The sequence below is a fragment of the Lolium rigidum genome, chromosome 7, assembly GCF_022539505.1.
Source record: "Lolium rigidum isolate FL_2022 chromosome 7, APGP_CSIRO_Lrig_0.1, whole genome shotgun sequence".
Classification (NCBI taxonomy): domain Eukaryota; kingdom Viridiplantae; phylum Streptophyta; class Magnoliopsida; order Poales; family Poaceae; genus Lolium; species Lolium rigidum.
In genome coordinates, this window is record NC_061514.1 from 98909089 (window position 1) to 98930194 (window position 21106).

At 41.6% G+C, this 21106-nt stretch overlaps 1 protein-coding gene and 2 pseudogenes across 1 annotated transcript; all 3 read right to left on the minus strand.

Moving 5' to 3' along the window:
- Positions 1 to 2161: 2161 nt before the first annotated feature.
- On the minus strand, positions 2162 to 9717 carry LOC124671730 (protein trichome birefringence-like 10). Its single transcript, XM_047208068.1, is given in 5 exon segments — positions 2162 to 2804; positions 2979 to 3137; positions 3639 to 3847; positions 3849 to 4041; positions 9632 to 9717. Coding segments are annotated over 5 exon segments (1002 nt in total). The 3' UTR covers positions 2162 to 2449.
- A 67-nt stretch (positions 9718 to 9784) lies between these two features.
- LOC124671731 lies at positions 9785 to 15381 on the minus strand (annotated as a pseudogene).
- Positions 15382 to 16772: 1391 nt separating this feature from the next.
- Positions 16773 to 19365, minus strand: LOC124671733 (annotated as a pseudogene).
- Between the last annotated feature and the right edge of the window lie 1741 nt (positions 19366 to 21106).

Consider the following 21106-nt stretch of genomic DNA (forward strand, 5'->3'; position numbering starts at 1 on the left):
TTTTGAAACAGTGGATGCATCTAGACCTATGAGCCAAAATGGATTTCCCAATTTCCCTCGGTTAATATATGTCCCAATATGCAAACAGCAAAATATTGTTTACATAATAAGAATCTATTAATACATCTCACACATAATAGATTTCAATCTCATATATCAATATCATAGAATAAAGATCCACCACATAGGAATTACATATATGCCCATAATCATGTTGGGCAACTCATATGGTACTAATATCTTATGAAGAACAAGAGAGAAATAAATCAAGCTACTTCCACAAACACATAGTCCAGAGGTGGACTACTCCATCTTCATCATGGTATTGTTGTGGAAGATGTTGGAGAAGGTGGAGATCCTTCCGATGGCGGCTCCGACGGAGTTTCGCCCTCCAATCTTCGCTGATGTACCCTATGTTTTTGTGTTTCTGTCTCTCGGTGGCTCTCCCTTTGAGAAAACCCTGGGGGTCATATATATAGGGGTTTTTAGGTCAAACGGAGTCCGTGGGCGAAAGAATTAGGAGAAACGGGCGGCCGAGGACGAAAAGAGGCAGGGTGGCGCGCCCACCCTTACTGGCGTGTCACATGTACTCTTTTGGGCCTCCAGGCCTCCCTCGTGAGGTCCAAGCGCTCCACATGCTTCTTCTGGTGAAATATGGACGTCCCCGAAATTTTAGCTCAATTTGACTCTGTATAGGTCCCTGAAAGTGAATAAAATACAAAACAGAGGTTTCCTGTTCTGCAGAGTTATCCAACAACCACAAGACAATTTCCGCAAATGAAAATCTAATGCACAAGCAAAACAAGATGCAACACAAAACATGATACAAAAAGACAAAGACTTTACAAGGGGCCGTTGTCGAGGACTATACATGTATTCCTCAGAAAACAATATATCTCGTACGAGATGTATCTATATATAGATTTGATGGGAATCTTCTAGATAGCTAGACCCCTATCATACAAGGGGAAGGCCCATGCACAAATAGGATCCGTAAAATCCGGGAATGAGGTCGACCAAAAGATATTTTGTTTTTTTAGTAGGACCTTGAATGTATATCGATAACAACTTGGAGGCACATAAGACACATATATAAAGTGTTCGGAGGCCATGGCAAGTAACACGCAACATAAAATCCACAAAATGCTCTTGACGATCTAGTCGATCTAGGGTTTATGCTATAGCTACAAATCTCCATTGTAACCATCTTGATACTACAATAAAAGCCAGCGAAAAAGTAGGATATACCCGCCTGGACTTGGATATTTGTGTATCACATCGTCTCATCACCATCAAAGGATATAGACGTGATCCTGATATCGCTCTACCCCTACCCCTGTCTTTCTACTATGTATACCCTTGTAGCATGATCAACCTAGATCATGATCAACACTTGTACATCGATGTTGTCGACTACAACCAAAAGTCAAGCATGGGTTAATTAACACCCTGAAGGAGAGTTTTGAGAAGATATTTTCAACTAAGGGCACGCCACACGTATATGGTCATCACCTCATTAAGTTTGGAAGTAAGATCATGGGTTTTCATCACGATACAGTGAGCCCGTAGCTGGATCAACCGATACCAAAATCAACCTTGCCTATGAACATGTATGTCATTTGAGTGAGCCAGCTCTGGACGTGGAAGAACTCTCTAGGGTTTCAACTGTTGTGTGAAAAATACCTCGAGTGGATGACATTGGCAAAATGTCATCAGAGAAACTCTGGCCTCCCTTGCTGGCTGAACCCAACGCACTGCTAGGCCAGCCGCCATCCACCATGTTTCCATCAAATATTTCAATGTACACCATCTATTCCACCTCCAAGTGTAGTGTGGCTAAGATCCCCCTTCAAGGTATGGCACCGCCATGCCTTTCCAAGTCGCTTGATGTCCATGCAAGCCTGCCAAGTCTGCTCAGGCGGGGAGGAGGATGGGTGTCCACGAGAGTCCTTGAGAGTTTCGACCCTCGCATAAAGGCTTTATGTAAAAAGGATAATGACTCTTGAAATTAATTGAAATAGAATTTTATCATAATTTTAACTTGCATCTTTTTCTTCAAAATTTCAGTTGATGACTAATTAACTCTAATACCAAGTGCGGCCAAGAGCATCACGATTTTGTTCACCCCGACCCCCAATTTCACCCTTAATCTGACATTAAAGGGCCCACAGAGGGTGGTATGGGCGGTCTCATGACCACCCATCCAAGTTGAAAAATAATTAATTCTCCCTCTACTCCATATTACTTGTCGATGATGCTATCTTGTTATGCAACTCCACTAAATTCTATTAGTACTCTTAACTGCTACTCCACTGCGCCACCACCGCCATTTCCATCAACAACTAATGTTTGTCGGCATAACCTGCTGCATTAAATCCGCTCATCAACAAGAGAACGTCAACTAGATATATATGAACTATACTTTGCGTGGCTATGTTCAATGCTCACTTCACGTTATTTGTGGTTTCATGAAGAGGGCGTATAGAAGTTCATTCCAGGTGTCAGGGACACCCGGCAAGCACCAGTGGCTGCAATCCTCCACTTCGGTTTCTGTCGGTGTGCTGCTGAGCTTTTGACTTGAACCTGAAGGACTGATGAACAATGAGGGGTGACCATCCCTTCGTTGGGCCGTCATCCTCGTTACATTCAATATTTCTAACCCAGTCAGCTTGGGCCTGAAGTTGCTGCCTAGAACATCGTTCACGGGTTTAAGCATGTCAGCCCATTGCTCCAACGATTTAAACGGCGTCATATCCGGAAGGTTATCCAACTGACAAGTCCCTCCGGTACTCCAGTCACCGCCGCTACAGAAAAATACAGGTTGCTCTAGTAAAAGAAACAGTTTAATCAAGAATAATTGAAAACACCCGTAAGAATCTAATCATTTGCTATTTCGTCAAACTGCAGTGAACCACTTGTGTTGATGTTTTTTCTGAAAACGGATCCATTTGTTCTGATTATGTCTAGCAGGTACAAACCTGAAGTGCGTGGGAGAATATGTACGGAAAATGGCATGCGTCTTGCTCGTGTTAATTTCTCTGTGAAGCCAGTCGGACAGTGTCTGTATTGACCTTATGTATGCATCGCTGACAGTCATGTCCATCTTCACCTCATCCCCTTCTTGAAATAAGTTACCGCTGGTATGGGAAATCAAAGTAATCCCAGTTTCAATAGATCATGGTGCAAATATTATGATCTACATTTATTTACGAAAAAAATGGATTGCGAAGAATTAACGATTTATCAATCAGCACCAAAGCACGTCTAAACCAGAATGAGTAAGTGATAAGCTCTCCCTTATCCCAATTGAAAGATGAATTCTTGAACCTGATGATGGATAGTGCAACTAACCAAGACGTTATTATTACTTAAATCTTGAGAACATTCACTGGGCTTTTAAAATCTACCTGTGAGATGCACAGGGATAGCTATTTCTCTAAGTAATTGCTCGGATATAAACTGAAAACAAACTATAGCTGTGGAACTAGCTAGCTGAAGGTGAAGGGTAAAAATCTTGATTAACTTTTGACAAAAAAAGAAGACTAGTTCTATATGGAAATTACCAATGAACATAAAGAAAAACAAATAAGCCCTACAAATATAACTTAAACATCCAAATATTTTCCTAACTTGCTTACCTTCCGATTGTTTTACCGTACAACCACCAATGCCCCGAGTTGAAGATTAAGAGATCAGCATCACTCCACTTACCCCGGTTATACTCCGACATCCAATCCATGACATCCACCCTGATTGTACTATTAAGAATTATGGGGGTTCCAGCTGGTGCATGACCTTGAGGGACTAGAAAAGGAGATCTGTAATACTCCACGGTGCAATTGTAGTCTCGTAAACTTGAATATCAAGAAACCCTTGTGCTTTGTGATGGGATTGCCATTAATCTCGTAGATAGAGCTCTTATTTGAAACGCCGGTAGCGAGCATACAAAGCAGGGATTCCCATTGGTTCCTGCCAATTGAATCACCAGCGAATACCACTCTTTTGTTTCGTAGCCTCTCGAGCATACTTTTAGCATCAAATCTAAGAAGTTGAAGGAAAAAACATGGAAAAATCAGAAAAAAATATCCCTCATTTCATAATGGACGTGTGAATATTCAGATGTTCCTAGTTCCAATACCATATTGTTTTGACAAGAAAAATATAACTATAAACCATTGCATATTATATTAATTCATCTCTAAAGCTGACTTACATTTCAAATCTGATCCACACTATACTGCGTAACTCATTCTAGATCGTGGTTAACGACCTTATGGTACCAGGGAATGGTGGTGGCTTAGTGAGATGTTGGCACCCTGCATTTTTTAGCTTTTGGTCCTATTAAAATCTTAATTTAATGCTTCAGCTCTGGGATGCGACTTTGTGTTAATGTGGTAGTTTGCATCTTTTCATGTAGAGGCCGAGAGTATTTGTTCCATTTTCTTTGGAAAACCTAGTAATTCAACTTGGGAATCAATGATCTCTTTCATCCACGGGATTCCAAAACAACTGAATATTGACCTTGAATATCATGTCATGTTGAATATTCCATGCATCTTTGATTTATAGGAATAAATAGGGGAGCTATCTTTAGTGTTACTTTCGAAGTAGATATTATGAAAAATTTACAATCAACTCAGACCTCTTTATAGAATTGACACCCACGATGAACAATCCCCGAATCTTTAGTTTCAAACATCATAATTGGAATCCTTGCTTGATTTTGATTTACCTATCTTTATTAGTATTCTTGTAATTTTTTCTATTCCCGCCAACCAACACTTATTCCACAAAATTTGTGTACTTTACAATTACTCATTCCTCACATGCATTCCTTTATTTTTTGTGTTATTTCCTAGTCCTTTGATCTCATACTCATGCGGACAAAGAGACCCACAAGATTTGAAAGCCGAGAATATGGTATAGAACATGTTTCATTGCACAAATGAAATTTCTTAAAGGTTTATATGTTTGCACACTCTTCATAGAGACAAGGAGAAAATTTACGAGGTTATACCTAATGAGGATTTTCTTTGGATTGCATGGAAAATGTTGCATAGAAAAATTTCATATGGTTCACTATCCTATAACAGGAAATATTCCAAGAAATGTATCCTCCAAATGTAAAAAATAAATAGGTAATTACATTGAATCAAAGAGGACAAAATGATTAATTTAAATTTATAGGCTTGAATGCTAAGAAAACTTTACTTTATTTGGAGGAAGTCTGTAGCAAGGACTACAAAAATAAAAAATAAATATGTTTTTTCATACGCCACAATTCTTATATGATTCTTAGCAATAGATTTATCTCTCATGTAAAAAAATATTTATCTCAGCAGAAAAGGTTTTTCTTCCTGTGGACCTTTTCAGTTTTAATATGCCTAAAAAGAACTGATGAATCATCCAAAATGTTTTGTAGTTTTTTTTAAGAAATTTTCCTCTACATCCATGTTTTAGTTGTCTACGACATTTAGCCACTCATGGCATCTTGATTATATTTATTTCATTATATACAAAGATTTTAGAATACTATGTTAGACTCATAATTCGATATCCTTATAGGGGTTTTCTAAGAGATGTACTTAATAAAGTATCTTTATTACTCCGATCACTACAATTACATGGCACAACATGCATGGATACAATTGGTGCTAGCCCTATGTAGTAACACCATCAACACATATATAGTTTTGCTACAAGAACAAAGACATTTTGGTTATTTAATTTTCTGGATTTTTTTATTGTACAACATAATGGTCACCTAGAATTAAAATCTAGTGAAACAATCAGCTTCTAAGACGAGTAATGTTAGGTAGAGGTATCACAAGTTTCCTTTTTTATGGAATACAATCAAGATCAAACAATCAAGATCAAACCCAAATTGTTACAGCGGTGACGGCGTGCAGCGGTGGAGACGGCGGTGATGATGATGAAGATGATGATGATGGTGATGGAGATGATGTCCAGCTCGATGACGGTGACGATGGCATCGATTTCCCCCTCCGGGAGGGAATTTCCCCGGCGGATCTCAGCCTGCCGGAGAGTTCTTTTCTCTCTGGTGTTCTCCGCCCCGTAGAGGCGGCTGTGGCTCTTCGCGATGTACCCCTGGAGCTTAGGTTTTCGGGACGAAGGCGTACGCGAAGAAAAGGAGGCGAGAGGGGGCCGTGGGCCCCCTCCTCACAGGGCGGCGCGGCCAGGCCTTGGGCCGCGCCGACCTATGGGGTGGGCCCACCTCGGGTCCCCTCGGCTCCCCCTTCTGGCTCCCTTCGTCTTCTGGAAAAATAGGATTTTTCATATAATTTCCGTCAACTGTTGATCTTCCGAAATATTGCATTCCGACGGCGCTTTTTCCAGCAGAATCCTGACTCCGGTGCGCGATCCTCCAATAATCATGAAACATGCAAAATAGATGAAATAACATAAGTATTATCTCCAAATATGAAATATATCAATGAATAACAGCAAATTATGATATAAAATAGTGATGCAAATTGGACGTATCAGCTTGCAAGGTATTGATGTCTTAATATCCCCTCCATCATTAACATTATTAGTGTACTTTATTCTATCATTGTCCATTTTTTTAAGGGTGCTAGCAAAGTTGGTGTAAGAACCAAGCATCTTATATTTAATAAAGACTTTTCTAGCCTCTCTTGCTACACCACTAAATTCTTTAAGAAGGATTTCTAAAACAAAATCTTTCTTTTCTCCTTCTTCCATATAACCGAGTGTAACAAACATATGTTGAATTATAGGATTGAGATTAACAAACTTAGTTTCCAACATGTGTACTAAAGAAGCAACAGCAATTTCATAAGTAGGAGCAAGTTTTACCAAGTGTCTATCTTCAAAATCTTCAGCTATACTAACATGAGTGAAAAAATCTTCTATATTATCTCTTCCAATTATAGACCCTCGGCCTACCGGTATGTCTTTTAGAGTGTACTTAGGAGGAAACATGATGAAATAAACAAAAGGTAAATAAAGCAAATGCAAGTAACTAATTTTTTTGTGTTTTTAATATAGAGAACGCAAACAAGATAGTAAATAAAGTAAAGCTAGCAACTAATTTTTTTGTGTTTTTGATTTAGTGCAGCAAACAAAGTAGTAAATAAAGTAAAGCAAGACAAAAACAAAGTAAAGAGATTGGAAGTGGAGACTCCCCTTGCAGCGTGTCTTGATCTTCCCGGCAACGGCGCCAGAAAAAGAGCTGTTGCCGTGGGAGTTGGCAATTTCCGTGGTGTAACTTTTCTTCAGTTCCCCGGCAACGGCGCCAGAAAAAGAGCTTGATGCGTGCAATTAACACACGTCCGTTGGGAATCCCAAGAGGAAGGTGTGATGCGGATCAGTAGCAAGTTTTCCCTCAGAAAGAAACCAAGGTTTATCGAACCAGGAGGAGCCAAGAAGCACGTTGAAGGTTGATGGCGGCGAAGTGTAGTGCGGCGCAACACTAGGGATTCCGGCGCCAACGTGAAACCTGCACAACACAACCAAAGTACTTTGCCCCAACGTAACAGTGAGGTTGTCAATCTCACCGGCTTGCTGTGAACAAAGGATTAACCGTATTGTGTGGAAGATGATTGTTTGCGAAGAACAGTAAAGAACAAGTACTGCAGTAGATTGTATTTCAGATGTAAAGAATAGGACCGGGGTCCACAGTTCACTAACGGTGTCTCTCCCATAAGATAAATAGCATGTTGGGTGAACAAATTACAGTTGGGCAATTGACAAATAAAGAAGGCATAACAATGCACATACATATATCATGATGAGTACTATGAGATTTAATCGTGGCATTACGACAAAGTACATAGACCGCCATCCAAGCATGCATCTATGCCTAAAAAGTCCACTTTCGAGGTTATCATCCGAACCCCTTCCGGTATTAAGTTGCAAGCAACAGACAATTGCATTAAGTATGGTGCGTAATGTAATCAACACAAATATCCTTAGACAAAGCATCGATGTTTTATCCCTAGTGGCAACAACACATCCACAACCTTAGAACTTTCTATCACTCGTCCTGCATTTAATGGAGGCATGAACCCACTATCGAGCATAAATACTCCCTCTTGGAGTTACAAGTATCAACTTGGCCAGAGCCTCTACTAGCAACGGAGAGCATGCAAGAACATAAACAACTCATATATGATAGATTATAGATTGATAATCAACTTGACATAGTATTCAATATTCATCGGATCCCAACAAACACAACATGTAGCATTACAAATAGACGATCTTGATCATGATAGGCAGCTCACAAGATCGAACATGATAGCACAATTAGGAGAAGACGACCATCTAGCTACCGCTATGGACCCATAGTCCAGGGGTGAACTACTCACACATCGATCCGGGAGGCGATCATGGCGATGAAGAGACCTCCGGGAGATGATTCCCCTCTCCGGCGAGGTGCCGGAGGCGATCTCCTGAATCCCCCGAGATGGGATTGGCGGCGGCGTCTCTGGAAGGTTTTCCGTATCGTGGCTCTCGGTACTGGGGGTTCGCGACGAAGACTTTAAGTAGGCGGAAGGGCAGGTCAGGGGGCCACACGAGGGCCCCACACAACAGGCCGGCGCGGCCAGGGCTTGGGCCGCGCCGCCCTAGTGTGTGGCCGCCTCGTGGCCCCACTTCTTATCCTCTTCGGTCTTCTGGAAGCTTCGTGGAAAAATAGGACCCTGGGCGTTGATTTCGTCCAATTCCGAGAATATTTCCTTACTAGGATTTCGAAACCAAAAACAACGTAAAACAAAGCAATCGGCTCTTCGGCATCTCGTCAATAGGTTAGTGCTGGAAAATGCATAATAATGACATAAAGTGTGTATAAAACATGTGAGTATCATCATAAAAGTAGCATGGAACATAAGAAATTATAGATACGTTTGGGACGTATCAGATGCACAGTAAGATCTGCCCGTTTTAGCAATCCAAAGCCCGATCTAGGAAGGATCTACCATAATCCGATACTAGAGTAACAGATCTAAGCAAATCGAGACCGTGAAAAGCAAGAACTGGACAAGAGAATCAAGAAATGGGGACGAACACCTTGCAAACGTCAATCCGACCGCTATCCTAACGGAAACCCTAGCAGATCTAATGTGCATGTCGTCGGAAATGCCCGAGAATGGCATGTTCTGCCAGAACGAGTACGAAGATGAGAAGGAGAGGTCGTTACCGCCATTGTTCCGGCCAACGATGAGCTCGAGGTCGCGGGCGAAGTCGAGATGCCGATGAAGACTGCGGAGCAGATTGCGGCCGATGTCGTGGTGCTGCTCGCCGATGTCTCCTCCTCCGGTAGCGGTGCTCCTCCGTGCGTCAGTGCGGCGGATTGGTCGGCGGGAGGGGAACCGCCGAATGATGTGATAGTTTGGGGGAGATGAGAGTGCGGTCGCGAGTGAGAGAAAGGAGAGGGGAGCAGTGAGGCTAATTATGGCGCGTGTTCCCGAAGGGACGCGGTGTTTTCGCCTCCCTTCTCCACGCGTGCAGGCTTCTGGACGCAACGGGCCTGGCCCTGGAGAAATTGTCATTCCAGGCGTTCCTCCAGGGCCTGTCCTGGGGGTGCTTTAAAACCCGGTTCATGTAAGAACGCAGTGGGCTGCAGGCATCCAAACGGGCCAAAAATTACTGGCCCGATGCGAGCCAAGGGGGATGTAGGCAACCAAACGCGCCCTTAACTGCTACTCGATCCACTGCCTCGGCCACTGCCCCCATTTCCATCAACAACTACTGTTTGTCAGCATAACCTACTGCATTAGATGTCCTCATCAACAAGAGAGCGCCAACTAGATATATATGCACTATACTTTGCGTGGCTATGTTCAATGTTCACTTCACGTTATTTGTGGTTTCATGAAGAGGGCGTATAGAAGTTCATTCCAGGTGTCAGGGACACCCGGCAAGCACCAGTGGCTGCAATCCTCCACTTCGGTTTTTATCGGTGTTCTGCTGAGATTTTGACTTGAATCTGAAGGACTGATGAACAATGAGGGGTGACCGTCCCTTCGTTGGGCCGTCATCCTCGTTACATTCAATATTTCTAACCCAGATAGCTTGGGCCTGAAGTTGCTGCCTAGAACATCGTTCACGGGTTTAAGCATGTCAGCCCATTGCTCCAACGATTTAAACGGCGTCATATCCGGAAGGTTATCCAACTGACAAGTCCCTCCGGTACTCCAGTCACCGCCGCTACAGAAAAATACAGGTTACTCTAGTTAAAGAGACAGTTTAATCAACAATAATTGAGAACACCCGTAAGAATCTAAATCATTTGCAAGTTCGTCAAACTGCAGTGAACCACTTGTGTTGATGTTTTTTATGAAACGGATCCATTTGTGCTGATTATGTCTAGCAGGTACAAACCTGAAGTGCGTGGGAGAATATGTACGGAAAATGGCATGCGTCTTGCTCGTGTTAATTTCTCTGTGAAGCCAGTCGGACAGTGTCTCTATTGACCTTATGTAAGCATCTCATGTTCATCTTCACCTCATCCCCTTCTTGAAAATAGTTACCGCTGGTATGGGAAATCAAAGTAAGCCCAGTTTCAATAGATCGTGGTGAAAATATAATGATCTACTTATTTACGAAAAAATAATGGATTGCGGAGAATTAATGATTTATCAATCAGCACCAAAGCACGTCTAAACCAGAATGAGTAAGTGATAAGCTCTCCCTAATCCCAATTGAAAGATGAATTCTTGAACCTGATGATGGATAGTGCAACTAACCAAGACGTTATTATTACTTAAATCTTGAGAACATTCGCAGGGCTTTTAAAATCTACCTGTGAGATGCACAGGGATAGCTATTTCTCTAAGCAATTGCTCGGATATAAACTGAAAACAAACTATAGATGCGGAACTAGCTAGCTGAAGGGTAAAAATCTTGATTAACTTAAGAAGACTAGTTCTATATGGAAATTACCAATGAACATAAGGAAAAACTATTAAGCCCTACAAATATAACTTAAACATCCAAATATTTTCCTAACTTGCTTACCTTCCGATTGTTTTACCGTGTAACCACCAATGCCCCGAGTTGAAGATTAAGAGATCAGCGTCAGTCCACTTACCCCGGTTATACTCCGACATCCAATCCATGACATCCACCCTGATTGTACTATTAAGAATAATGGGGGTTCCAGCTGGTGCATGACCTTGAGGGACTAGAAAAGGAGATCTGTAATACTCCACAGTGCAATTGTAGTCTGTAAACTTGAATATCAAGAAACCCTTGTGCTTTGTGATGGGATTGCCATTAATTTCGTATGAATTAGCGCTAGGAGGAACTAGACACTAAATGATATAGAAGAAGCGGGACCTCGGCGTGAGAATTTCAGAAATTCGCTCCTGACAGGATTCGAACTCTGGTCGTTGGGGTGCGCCACTGCGACCCCAACCACTGGGCTATGCCCACGTCCTCGCCATTAATTTCGTAGATAGAGCTCTTATTTGAAACACCAGTAGCGAGCATACAAAGCAGGGATTCCCATTGGTTCCTGCCAATTGAATCACCAGCGAATACCACTCTTTTGTTTCGTAGCCTCTCGAGCATACTTTTAGCATCAAATCTAAGAAATTGAAGGAAAAACCATGGTAAAATCAGAAAAAAAATCCTTCATTTCAGAATGGACGTGTGAATATTCAGATGTTCCTAATTCCAATACCATATTGTTTTTACAAGAAAAATATAACTATAAACCATTGCATATTATATTAATTCATCTCTAAAGCTGACTTACATTTCAAATCTGGTCCACACTATACTTCGTAACTCATTCTAGATCGTGGTTAATGACCTTATGGTACCAGGGAATGGTGGTGGCTTAGGGAGATGTTGCCACCCTGTATATTTTAGCTTTTGGTCCTATTAAAATCTTAATTTAATGCGTCGGATCTGGGATGCGACTTTGTGTTAATGTGGTAGTTTGCATCTTTTCATGTAGAGGCCGAGAGTATTTGTTCCATTTTCTCTGGAAAACCTAGTAATTCAACTTTTGAATCAAGGATCTCTTTCATCCACGGGATTCCAAAACCACTGTAATATATGAAAAATATTGACCTTGAATATCATGTCATGTTGAATATTCCATGCATCTTTGATTTATAGGAATAATCAGGGGAGATATCTTTAGTGTTACTTTCGAAGTAGATATTATGAAAAATTTACAATCAACTCAGACCTCTTTATAGAATTGACACCCACGATGAACAATCCCAAAATCTTTAGTTTCAAACATCATAATTGGAATTCTCGCTTGATTTTGATTTACCTATCTTTATTAGTATTCTTGTATTTTTTTCCTATTCCCGCCAACCAACACTTATTCCACAAAACTTGTGTGCTTTACAATTATTCATTCCTCACATGCATTCCTTTATTTTTGTGTTATTTCCTAGTCCTTTGATTTCATACTCATGCGGACAAAGAGACCCACAAGATTTGAAAGCCGAGAATATGGTATAGAACATGTTTCATTGCACAAATTAAATTTCTTAAAGGATTATATGTTTGCACACTCTTCATAGAGACAATGAGAAAATTTACGAGGTTATACCTAATGAGGATTTTCTTTGGATTTGCATGGAAAATGTTGCATAGAAAAATTTCATACGGTTCACTATCCTACAATAGGAAATATTCCAGGAAATGTATCCTCCAAATATAAAAAAAATAGGTAATTACATTGAATCAAAGTGGACAAAATGATTAATTTAAATTTATAAGATTGAATTCTAAGAAAACTTTAGTTTATTTGAAGGTAGTCTGTAGCAAGGACTACAAAAATAAAAAAAATATTTGTTTTCATACGCCACAATTCTTATATGATTCTTAGCAATAGATTTATCTCTCATGTAAAAAATATATTTATCTCAGCAGAAAAGGTTTTTCTTCCTATGGACCTTTTCAGTTTTAATATTCCTAAAAAGAACTGATGAATCATCCAAAATGTTTTTCAGTTTTTTTTAAAGAAAGTTGCCTCTAAATCCATGTTTTAGTTTTCCACATTCAGCCACTCATGGCATCTTGATTATATTTATTTCAGTATATACAAAGATTTTTAGAATACTATGTTAGAGTCATAATTTGATATCCTTATAGGGATTTTCTAACAGATGTACTTAAGAAAGTATCTTTATTACTCCGATCACTACAATTACATGGCACAGCAAGCATGGATACAACTGGTGCTAGCCCTATGTAGTAACACCATCAGTACATATATAGTTTTGCTACAAGAACAAAGACATTTTGGTTCTTTAATTTTCCGGATTTTTTTATTGTACAACATATTGGTCACCTAGAATTAAAATCTAGTGAAAAAATCAGCTTCTAAGGCGAGTAATGTTAGGTAGAGGTATCAAAAGTTTCCTTTTTTATGGAATACAATGTAAGAATGATAATATTCGACAATGATGTCTTAGAGTGAGACTATTGAGTTGTGATAACAAGATAAAAACAATGTTATGAAAACATTATATTATAAAATAATATTTTAAATGTGTTGTTGGATCATTATATAGTCAAGTACATGAAAATAAAAACATTCAATACATCAAATAATCCACCAAATAGAGAAGTTCCATAGGAAGACATGCAAGCACTTCCTCACTTTTTTTGACTTAACACTAAAGTGCAATTGGACAAAAATGCAAAATCATGCTAACGTAGAAGTGAAATTTCATCAAATTAAAACACAATATTTGAAATTTTAAATATTATTTTTAAGTCTATTTTCGGATCAATAAGTCGCTAAGTATATGTACACAAAAATATTTAATACATCAAATGTTAATTATACAAATGGACAATCAACCAAATAGAGAAGTTCCATAGCAAGAGGCATGCAAGCACTCTCTCATTTTTAAAGGGGTTGATTAGATAGATGCTCACTGCAATTTTAAGCTATTTGATAAACATCATTTCAATGTTCATCTTTCAAAAAACACCACTGCAATTCTCTGTACATTTCATAGACGCCATTATACCCACTTATACATACATACCAACTAACACTCCTTAAAAAATGGCAGTGGGTATAATTGTGGGCTACACCTAGATCGGTGGGCTACAAGTATCCAATAACTATACGGTACAGTGAACATATCTAATTGGTGGTGTTTTTTGTAGTGCACATATCTAATTGGTGGGTATAATGGTGGGCTACACCTAGGTTGGTGGGCTACAGATGTCTAATCACTATACGGTGTAGTGAACATATCTCGTAGTGAACATATTTATACGGTATGTACAGTATAAACACATATTTCTATTGTACATCGGTGGGCTACACCTAGATCCAGGTATAGTGAACATTGCATATTTCAGAATTATAAATTGGTCAGATTTTGTCAATATCGTGTAGCTTAGAATACAGAAAAAAATCACATCAAGATTTGCAAGCTTGTAAGATACTACATCATCATTGCTTAAATCAAAAAAAAAATCTGAAAGTTAAGACTATATATATAATTTTACAGTTAAGCTTGACCTCCATTTTTGCGCACTCATAACATATTAACCCTTGTATATTATATTATGAAAAAAAAAGAACACTCGTATAACATCCAGTGTCCGAAAGATCTATTGTGATATATTTGCAGAAGGATTTGAAAATCGAGTCCGAATTATCATGAAATTTACGGAAGGTGCCGGATGTCAATTTTGATGCGGCCTGTGAAGGATTGGTCCCGCATGAGAAGGTAGAAAATGGATTTGAACCACCAACCTGGGAAGATCGCAGTGCGACGGCTGCCACCGCCATTTAGCGTAGGACGTGTCCTGGCGGCCGTTCTCCGAGCAACGGAACGCCGTGTCCAAGAACGGGCAGTCCCTGGACTCGTAGAGCGGGTAGCTGTCGTCCCACACCCACTCTCCGTCGAAGATGTCGCACTCGCCGGAGTCCAACGCCGACGCCTCGGGCGCGACTGAGAACCCGAAACCCCAGAGCTTCTTAGGCGCGGACAGGGCGGACCCGAAGGCCACCGAGCAGCGGGGCGACGCGGGGCCGAGCAGCAGCAGTACGGCGGCGACGGCGGAGGCCGCCATCACGGTGAGGAGTAGCAGTGTAGCACCATTCCGGCCTTCTCCAGCCGCCCGGTGATCGCCATCGCCAGCCGCGCCACCCGCTTCACAGACAGCCCCAACATATCGCCGCGGGCGGTTCCGGCCCGCCTCCCCGGCCGCGGCCGGTGCTTGTTAGTTAGTCGTCGCCGATTGATCGAGCACCACGCTAGCCTAGTTAATGCTAGCTGGAGATGCGTAGTGGTCAGCACTATCAAGAGTTCACAATCATACAGCCGGCCAGACTAATTAAAGAGAGAGGGAGATGTGCTAAGGAACATGCTTTCTTTGGAAGATAATTATATATACGGGCATCAGTAACATGTACAGCGAAGCCCGGTCCGTGATCTACTTCTTCATTCCAATATTCAGCGAAGGGTCGCTGCACACACTTGCTTCGGCAAGCGGTTTCCCTGTTGAAGATTATGAACTTTTCTAGAGAGGGTGTGACAACGTGAACAAATTCACGGCTGACATAGGATACATGGAAGAAGCGCCACGCAGGAGGCAGCTGATCCGTAGAGTGATCGATCGAAACGGGAAACGATGCGTGTGCTCTGTACGTAGCATTTCATCTGTATCCGGTGATCGATCATTCGTCGCACTCATCTATCATGCACTCCTCACGCACGGATTCTCTGAATTTGCCTTTCTAACATTTCCCTAACTTTTAAGTCACTGAAATGTAGGGGCCACTTGATGCGGGACCCGGCTATCAATGACCCAAAACCAGGACTGGCAAAATCAGAAAATCTCATTCGCATATTGTTTTCCTATTCGGACGTGCTGGCGAGTGATGACTGGTGTTGAACTCCTAAGGCTTAATCAAATAGCCTTTTGAGATCAAAGTAAACATGGTTACATAATCAAATATGTCAGACTTACGCAACTTTCTGATATTTTTGTCTAGGAAGAATTATTTTTGAACTCAAAATTTGAGTAAATCATGTGCTTGGATCTGGAATGGAGGTCAGATGAGCAAGGCTTCGCTGGTAGCTTAGAGCAGCAAAGTCAATGAATCTGCGTCGATCTGAAAAAGAAAATACTTACTCGGATCTATAATAAGTGTCGAGGCTTTAATTTAATTTACTCTAAATTGAAAGTAAAGCTGTTACTATTTTGGATGGGAGAGAGTACTACTAATTGAAAATTGAAGACCTATTTACCATTAAATTTTCTCATGTAGAGCACTAGAAATTGTCTTTTTTACACAGGTCATAATAATTAAAAAAAAATCCACGAAACTTTGTGTGCGATCATTATATTTCCAGATGAACACCCAATAATTTTTAGACATTTGAAACTAGGTTTTTTTTGCGAAAGATTTCAAACTAGGTTTTTGAAACAGTAGATGCATCTAGACCTATGAGCCAAAATGGATTTCCCAATTTCCCTCGGTTAATATATGTCCCAATATGCAAACAGCAAAATATTGTTTAAAATGTGTGGAGTTCACTTAATTATCATAGCAATTCTGAGTAATGTGTTTTGTTCTCAACATCTCCACGTACACGATTTGGTGATTAGTAATACTAATACACTCTAATTGGAAGTGGACTATCAGCACGTGCACAGGCAACTAATTCACATGTATGTATGCCTATCTACACGTGCACGCTCTGACCTCGAACCTGGCAAGAATATGTGCGATCTCTCGCTGACTGACTGGTTGTATTCGATGTTGTCGGCTTGATCAGCTTTACTAGTACTAAGGTTAACTTCCTCCATCCAAAATAAGTGTCTCAGTTTTTTTAGATACAGGTATACGTACAACTAAAATGTGTCTAGATACATTCATACCTAACAAAATTGACACACTTATTTTAGAACTGGGATAGTATAACCTACTGCACTAAATCCCCTCTTCAGCAGGAGAGCATCAGGTAGATATATCCCCTACACTTTGCCAGTCAGTGTTCAGTTCAGAATCGGTGTCATTTCGGTCCAACCTCATTTGCCTTCTCATGAAGAGGGCGTAGAGAAGCTCATTCCAGGTGTCAGGAACACCAGGCAGGCACCAGTGGCTGCAATCCTCCACCTCTTTGACCTCTGATGTTTTGTTCAGAAAGGCTTGCCTTGACCTTGCAGAGTTTCTGAACACCGAGAGGTGGCCGTCTTTCCGTTGGGCCGTTATCCGTGTCACATTCAGTATATCCAAGCCCGCCAGCTTGGGCCTGCAGTTGCTCCCTAGAACATCGTTGATCGGTTTTAGCATGTCGGCCCATTGCTCCATCGATTTAACGGGTGTCTTATCTGGAAGTGTTTCCAGCTGACAATCCCCTCCAGTGTTCCAGTCGCCACCGCTGCAGGGAACAAATAAATCAGAGATCGATCATGCCGAAACTTGGTGACTGGTGAGCGAGTTGTCAGGTATGGACATGGTACACTATCTAGTAGATATGTCTTTCTATGGTACAGACCTGAAGTGACTAGGAGAATAGGTACGGAAGATGGCCTGGGTTTTGGTCGAGTTAACTTCTCTGTGAAGCCAGTCGAACAGTGTTTGTATTGACCTTCTGTAAGCATCATTGACACTCATATCCAACTTCACCTCATCTCCTTCTCGGAAATAGGCACCCCTGGTATACAGTAAACAAGTATGAGCCTAGTATAACGAGAAGTATGAGCCTAGTATAAAGCAATTATACAAACAAGGGAAAAAAGAGCTGAATCACATTTTTTTTTTCATGACATTTTGAACCAGGCATTTGTCACAAAGTGTCAGGTTGAACCAGCCAGAGATAACTATTTCAGTGTGCAATTTACTTAAGAATATTATATGAAAACTTGCTTACCATTCGATTGTTTTGTCCTTGGTCCACCAGTGCCCGGAGTTGAAGATCAGCAGATCAGCGTCTCTCCACTTACGCCTGCCAGACATCCAGTCCATGGAATCCACCCTGATAGTGCTCTTAACAAACTTGGGTGCTCCAGCTGGTCCATGACCTTGAGGGACTAGGAAAGGAGACCTGTAATACTCCACGGTGCAATTGTAGTCTCTAAACCTGAATATGAAGAAGCCATCGTGCTTGGTGATGGGTCTGCCATTGATCTCATAGATGGAGCTCTTGTCTGAAACGCCGGTAGAGAGCATACAAAGCAGAGACTCCCACTGGTTCCTTCCGATCGAATCCCCGGCGAATACCACTCTCTTGTTCCGTAGCCTCTCGAGCATACGTTTAGCATCAAATCTGAGGAATCAAAGTAAGGAGTGCATATGATTAAATTGACATAGGTTATTCCTAGAATATATAAAGAAGAGTGTATGGATATTCAGACTGTTGCTAGGCCCAAAACCACAAGAATCAGATAAGACACGATTTGCAGCCTAGCTACCTAGCTAGGTTGCAGGCCACAGAACCTTGGAATTGGATATATGTACTGGAATATATTGGCAGTGACGAAAAGCCTCATTACACAAGTCAAAGGTGATTTTCTCAATAAGTAATGATTATTGATTAGTGCAACAACTGTTTTTTGGGTGGATTTTAGCGTATATCAACATCACCAATTGTATAAGGTTTCAGTTTCATCATCCGGGAAAGCTACACATCATGACAAGATTCCCTTCCGTACTACGAATTCGTGAGATGATCAATTTGAGTTTACTTGGCTCGGTGGGCTAACAATAATTCTGCAGTTGCGAATGACGCAAACGAAGGGGTTCAACCGTTCAGGCCAGACAGACAGAACGCATGGCATGGGGCGAAGTAGCAACGAGTTGGAAGTTTGGAATCAATTACCTGGGGAGATCGCAGCAGGTCGGCTGCCAGCGCCACTTGGTGTAGGACGCGTCCGGGCGGCCGTTCTCGGAGCACCGGAACCCGCCGTCGAGGAAGGGGCAGTCCCTGGAGTCGTAGAGCGGGTAGCTGTCGTCCCAAACCCACTCCCCTCGAAGATGTCGCACGCCCCGGTGCCCCCGCAGGCCCGGAGCTTCGACGTCCTGGGCGCCGCCAGCAGGGCGGACCACCCGGCGGCCGCCGAGCAGAGGGTCGACGAGGGGCAGACGAGCAGCAGCAGCGCGACGGCGGAGATCGCCATCACGGCGAGGAGCAGCGCCGTGATCGCCAGCCGCGCCAAGCGCTTCACCGACGGCTCCGCCATCGCCACACCGCCCTCCCGGCCGAGCGCTTCTTAATTCGCTTCTTGGTCGTCGCCGATCGAGCGCCGGCCCGGCCTGCTGCCTGACATACTAATTGGCATGGAAGAGGGAAGCTGCAGGCGGGAGCTTGGTTGTGATCGAGACGGGAAGAAGTGTGGCGCTTCAATTGGAAAAGGATACGTGTGCTCGGAAACCATCTATCACGCCCCACGCTCGTGGAGCCCACCTGAAAACGTGTCGTGGGTTTCTCTTTCGTATTCCAGACGTGCTGGCTGATGAGTGGGCGATCTCCTCGGTATCAAGATACGGAGTATTTCTTTATGATAAGGGGAAATCATGTTAGAAAAAATACAAAAAAAGTTAGGCATATAGTTCTACACATTTGTGTCTTTAATTTTTTATGGAGAAAACTCAAATATAATGACCTTTGTTAAAAAGACAAGTTGAGTGCTAAATTCATTGCTTGTTTAGAGCACTGAATTTTTCCATTGTTATTGAAGGGCATATTTTTATATGCAAATTTGCATGAACATGGGCCGTAGTGTCAAAATTAAGTACATAAATTTTCAGAATTCTTTGATTCTATTTTTTTTCAAACTGGCTGATCATATCAAGAACGTGTGCTCATGGGAGCCAAAACTCTACACCCAAAAAATATAAGTAAAAAGACAAGTTGAGTGCTAAATTCATTGCTTGTTTCATCGTTATTGCTTATTTTTATATGCAAATTTGCATGAACATGGGCCGTAGTGTAAAAAATAAGTAAATAAATTTTCAGATTTTTTTATTCTATTTTGTATGTTTTCAAACTGGCTGATCATATCAGAAGCGTGTGCTCACGGGAGGCAAAACTCTAGGCCCGTAAAATATCGGTAAAGGTTAGAAGAACATTGGCTGTTGGCGACCGGTTCGAGGTAAAGATCGGTTTTCTTTGTCATCTGATGCACTTTCTTGCCTAGGAGAAGTGCACTATTACAACATTGTAGTAAAAATAAATCCAAAACATGTTACAAACCATGAAAAAAGAGAATCACAACATTTCCAAATAGTAATACAACAAAAATGTTATGCAACAATTTCGCTACTCGCAGCAAAACTGGAATGTCCTAGCAAAATACACTAAAGAAGTGGGAAACCTTTTGCAACATGGGAGGTCAATGTTTGTAGCACCTCACGAGAACCTCTATGACATTTAAGCAAAAAATATGGCAACACCCATAATTATTGTAGCATCGTGTTTCTGTTTTTTGCAGCAAAACACAACATGCATTTGCAACATTTTATACACACGCACGCAACATCAAAATGTCTAAGAAAAAACAAACTTGTAGCACACCCATAATCCTGGCAGCATCTTGTCTATGTGTTCGCGGCAAAACACATATGTGTTACCACCGGAATTTAGCCGGAGCAGGAGGTGGGCCGTGACCGAAGATGGGCTTAGAAGACATGTATATTGAAGTGTCTCTGAACCGGCCTTGTGCGGGAAATTGGGCTAGAGTGCCCGTGTATCTGTATATTATGGTAGATTTAGAATTAAGAGATAGAGTTTAGCTCGTACACGGTTAGGATTATTCCTAAATTAGAAAGTCCACGGACTATAAATATGTATCTAGGGTTATTGAGAAGGAGGATGATCACGTTCACAACAAATCAATCTAGGCGCATCGCCACCCCTTGTTTCGAGGGTTTCTCCCGGGTAAGCAACATGCTGCCTAGATCGCATCTTGCGATCTAGGCAGTATTCGTTTATTCGTTGTTGGTGTTGCTCGTGCTGAAGCCTTTTTGATGGCGAGCAACACCCTTATCGTAGATGTTTTGGAGCTGACGTCGATGATTTCATGATATACTTGCTTAGCTACGCCGCCCCTCGATATCTAGCTGCCCTTACACCTATTTTAGGTGTAAGGGCAGCATCTTGCTTGTTCTTTGTTTAGT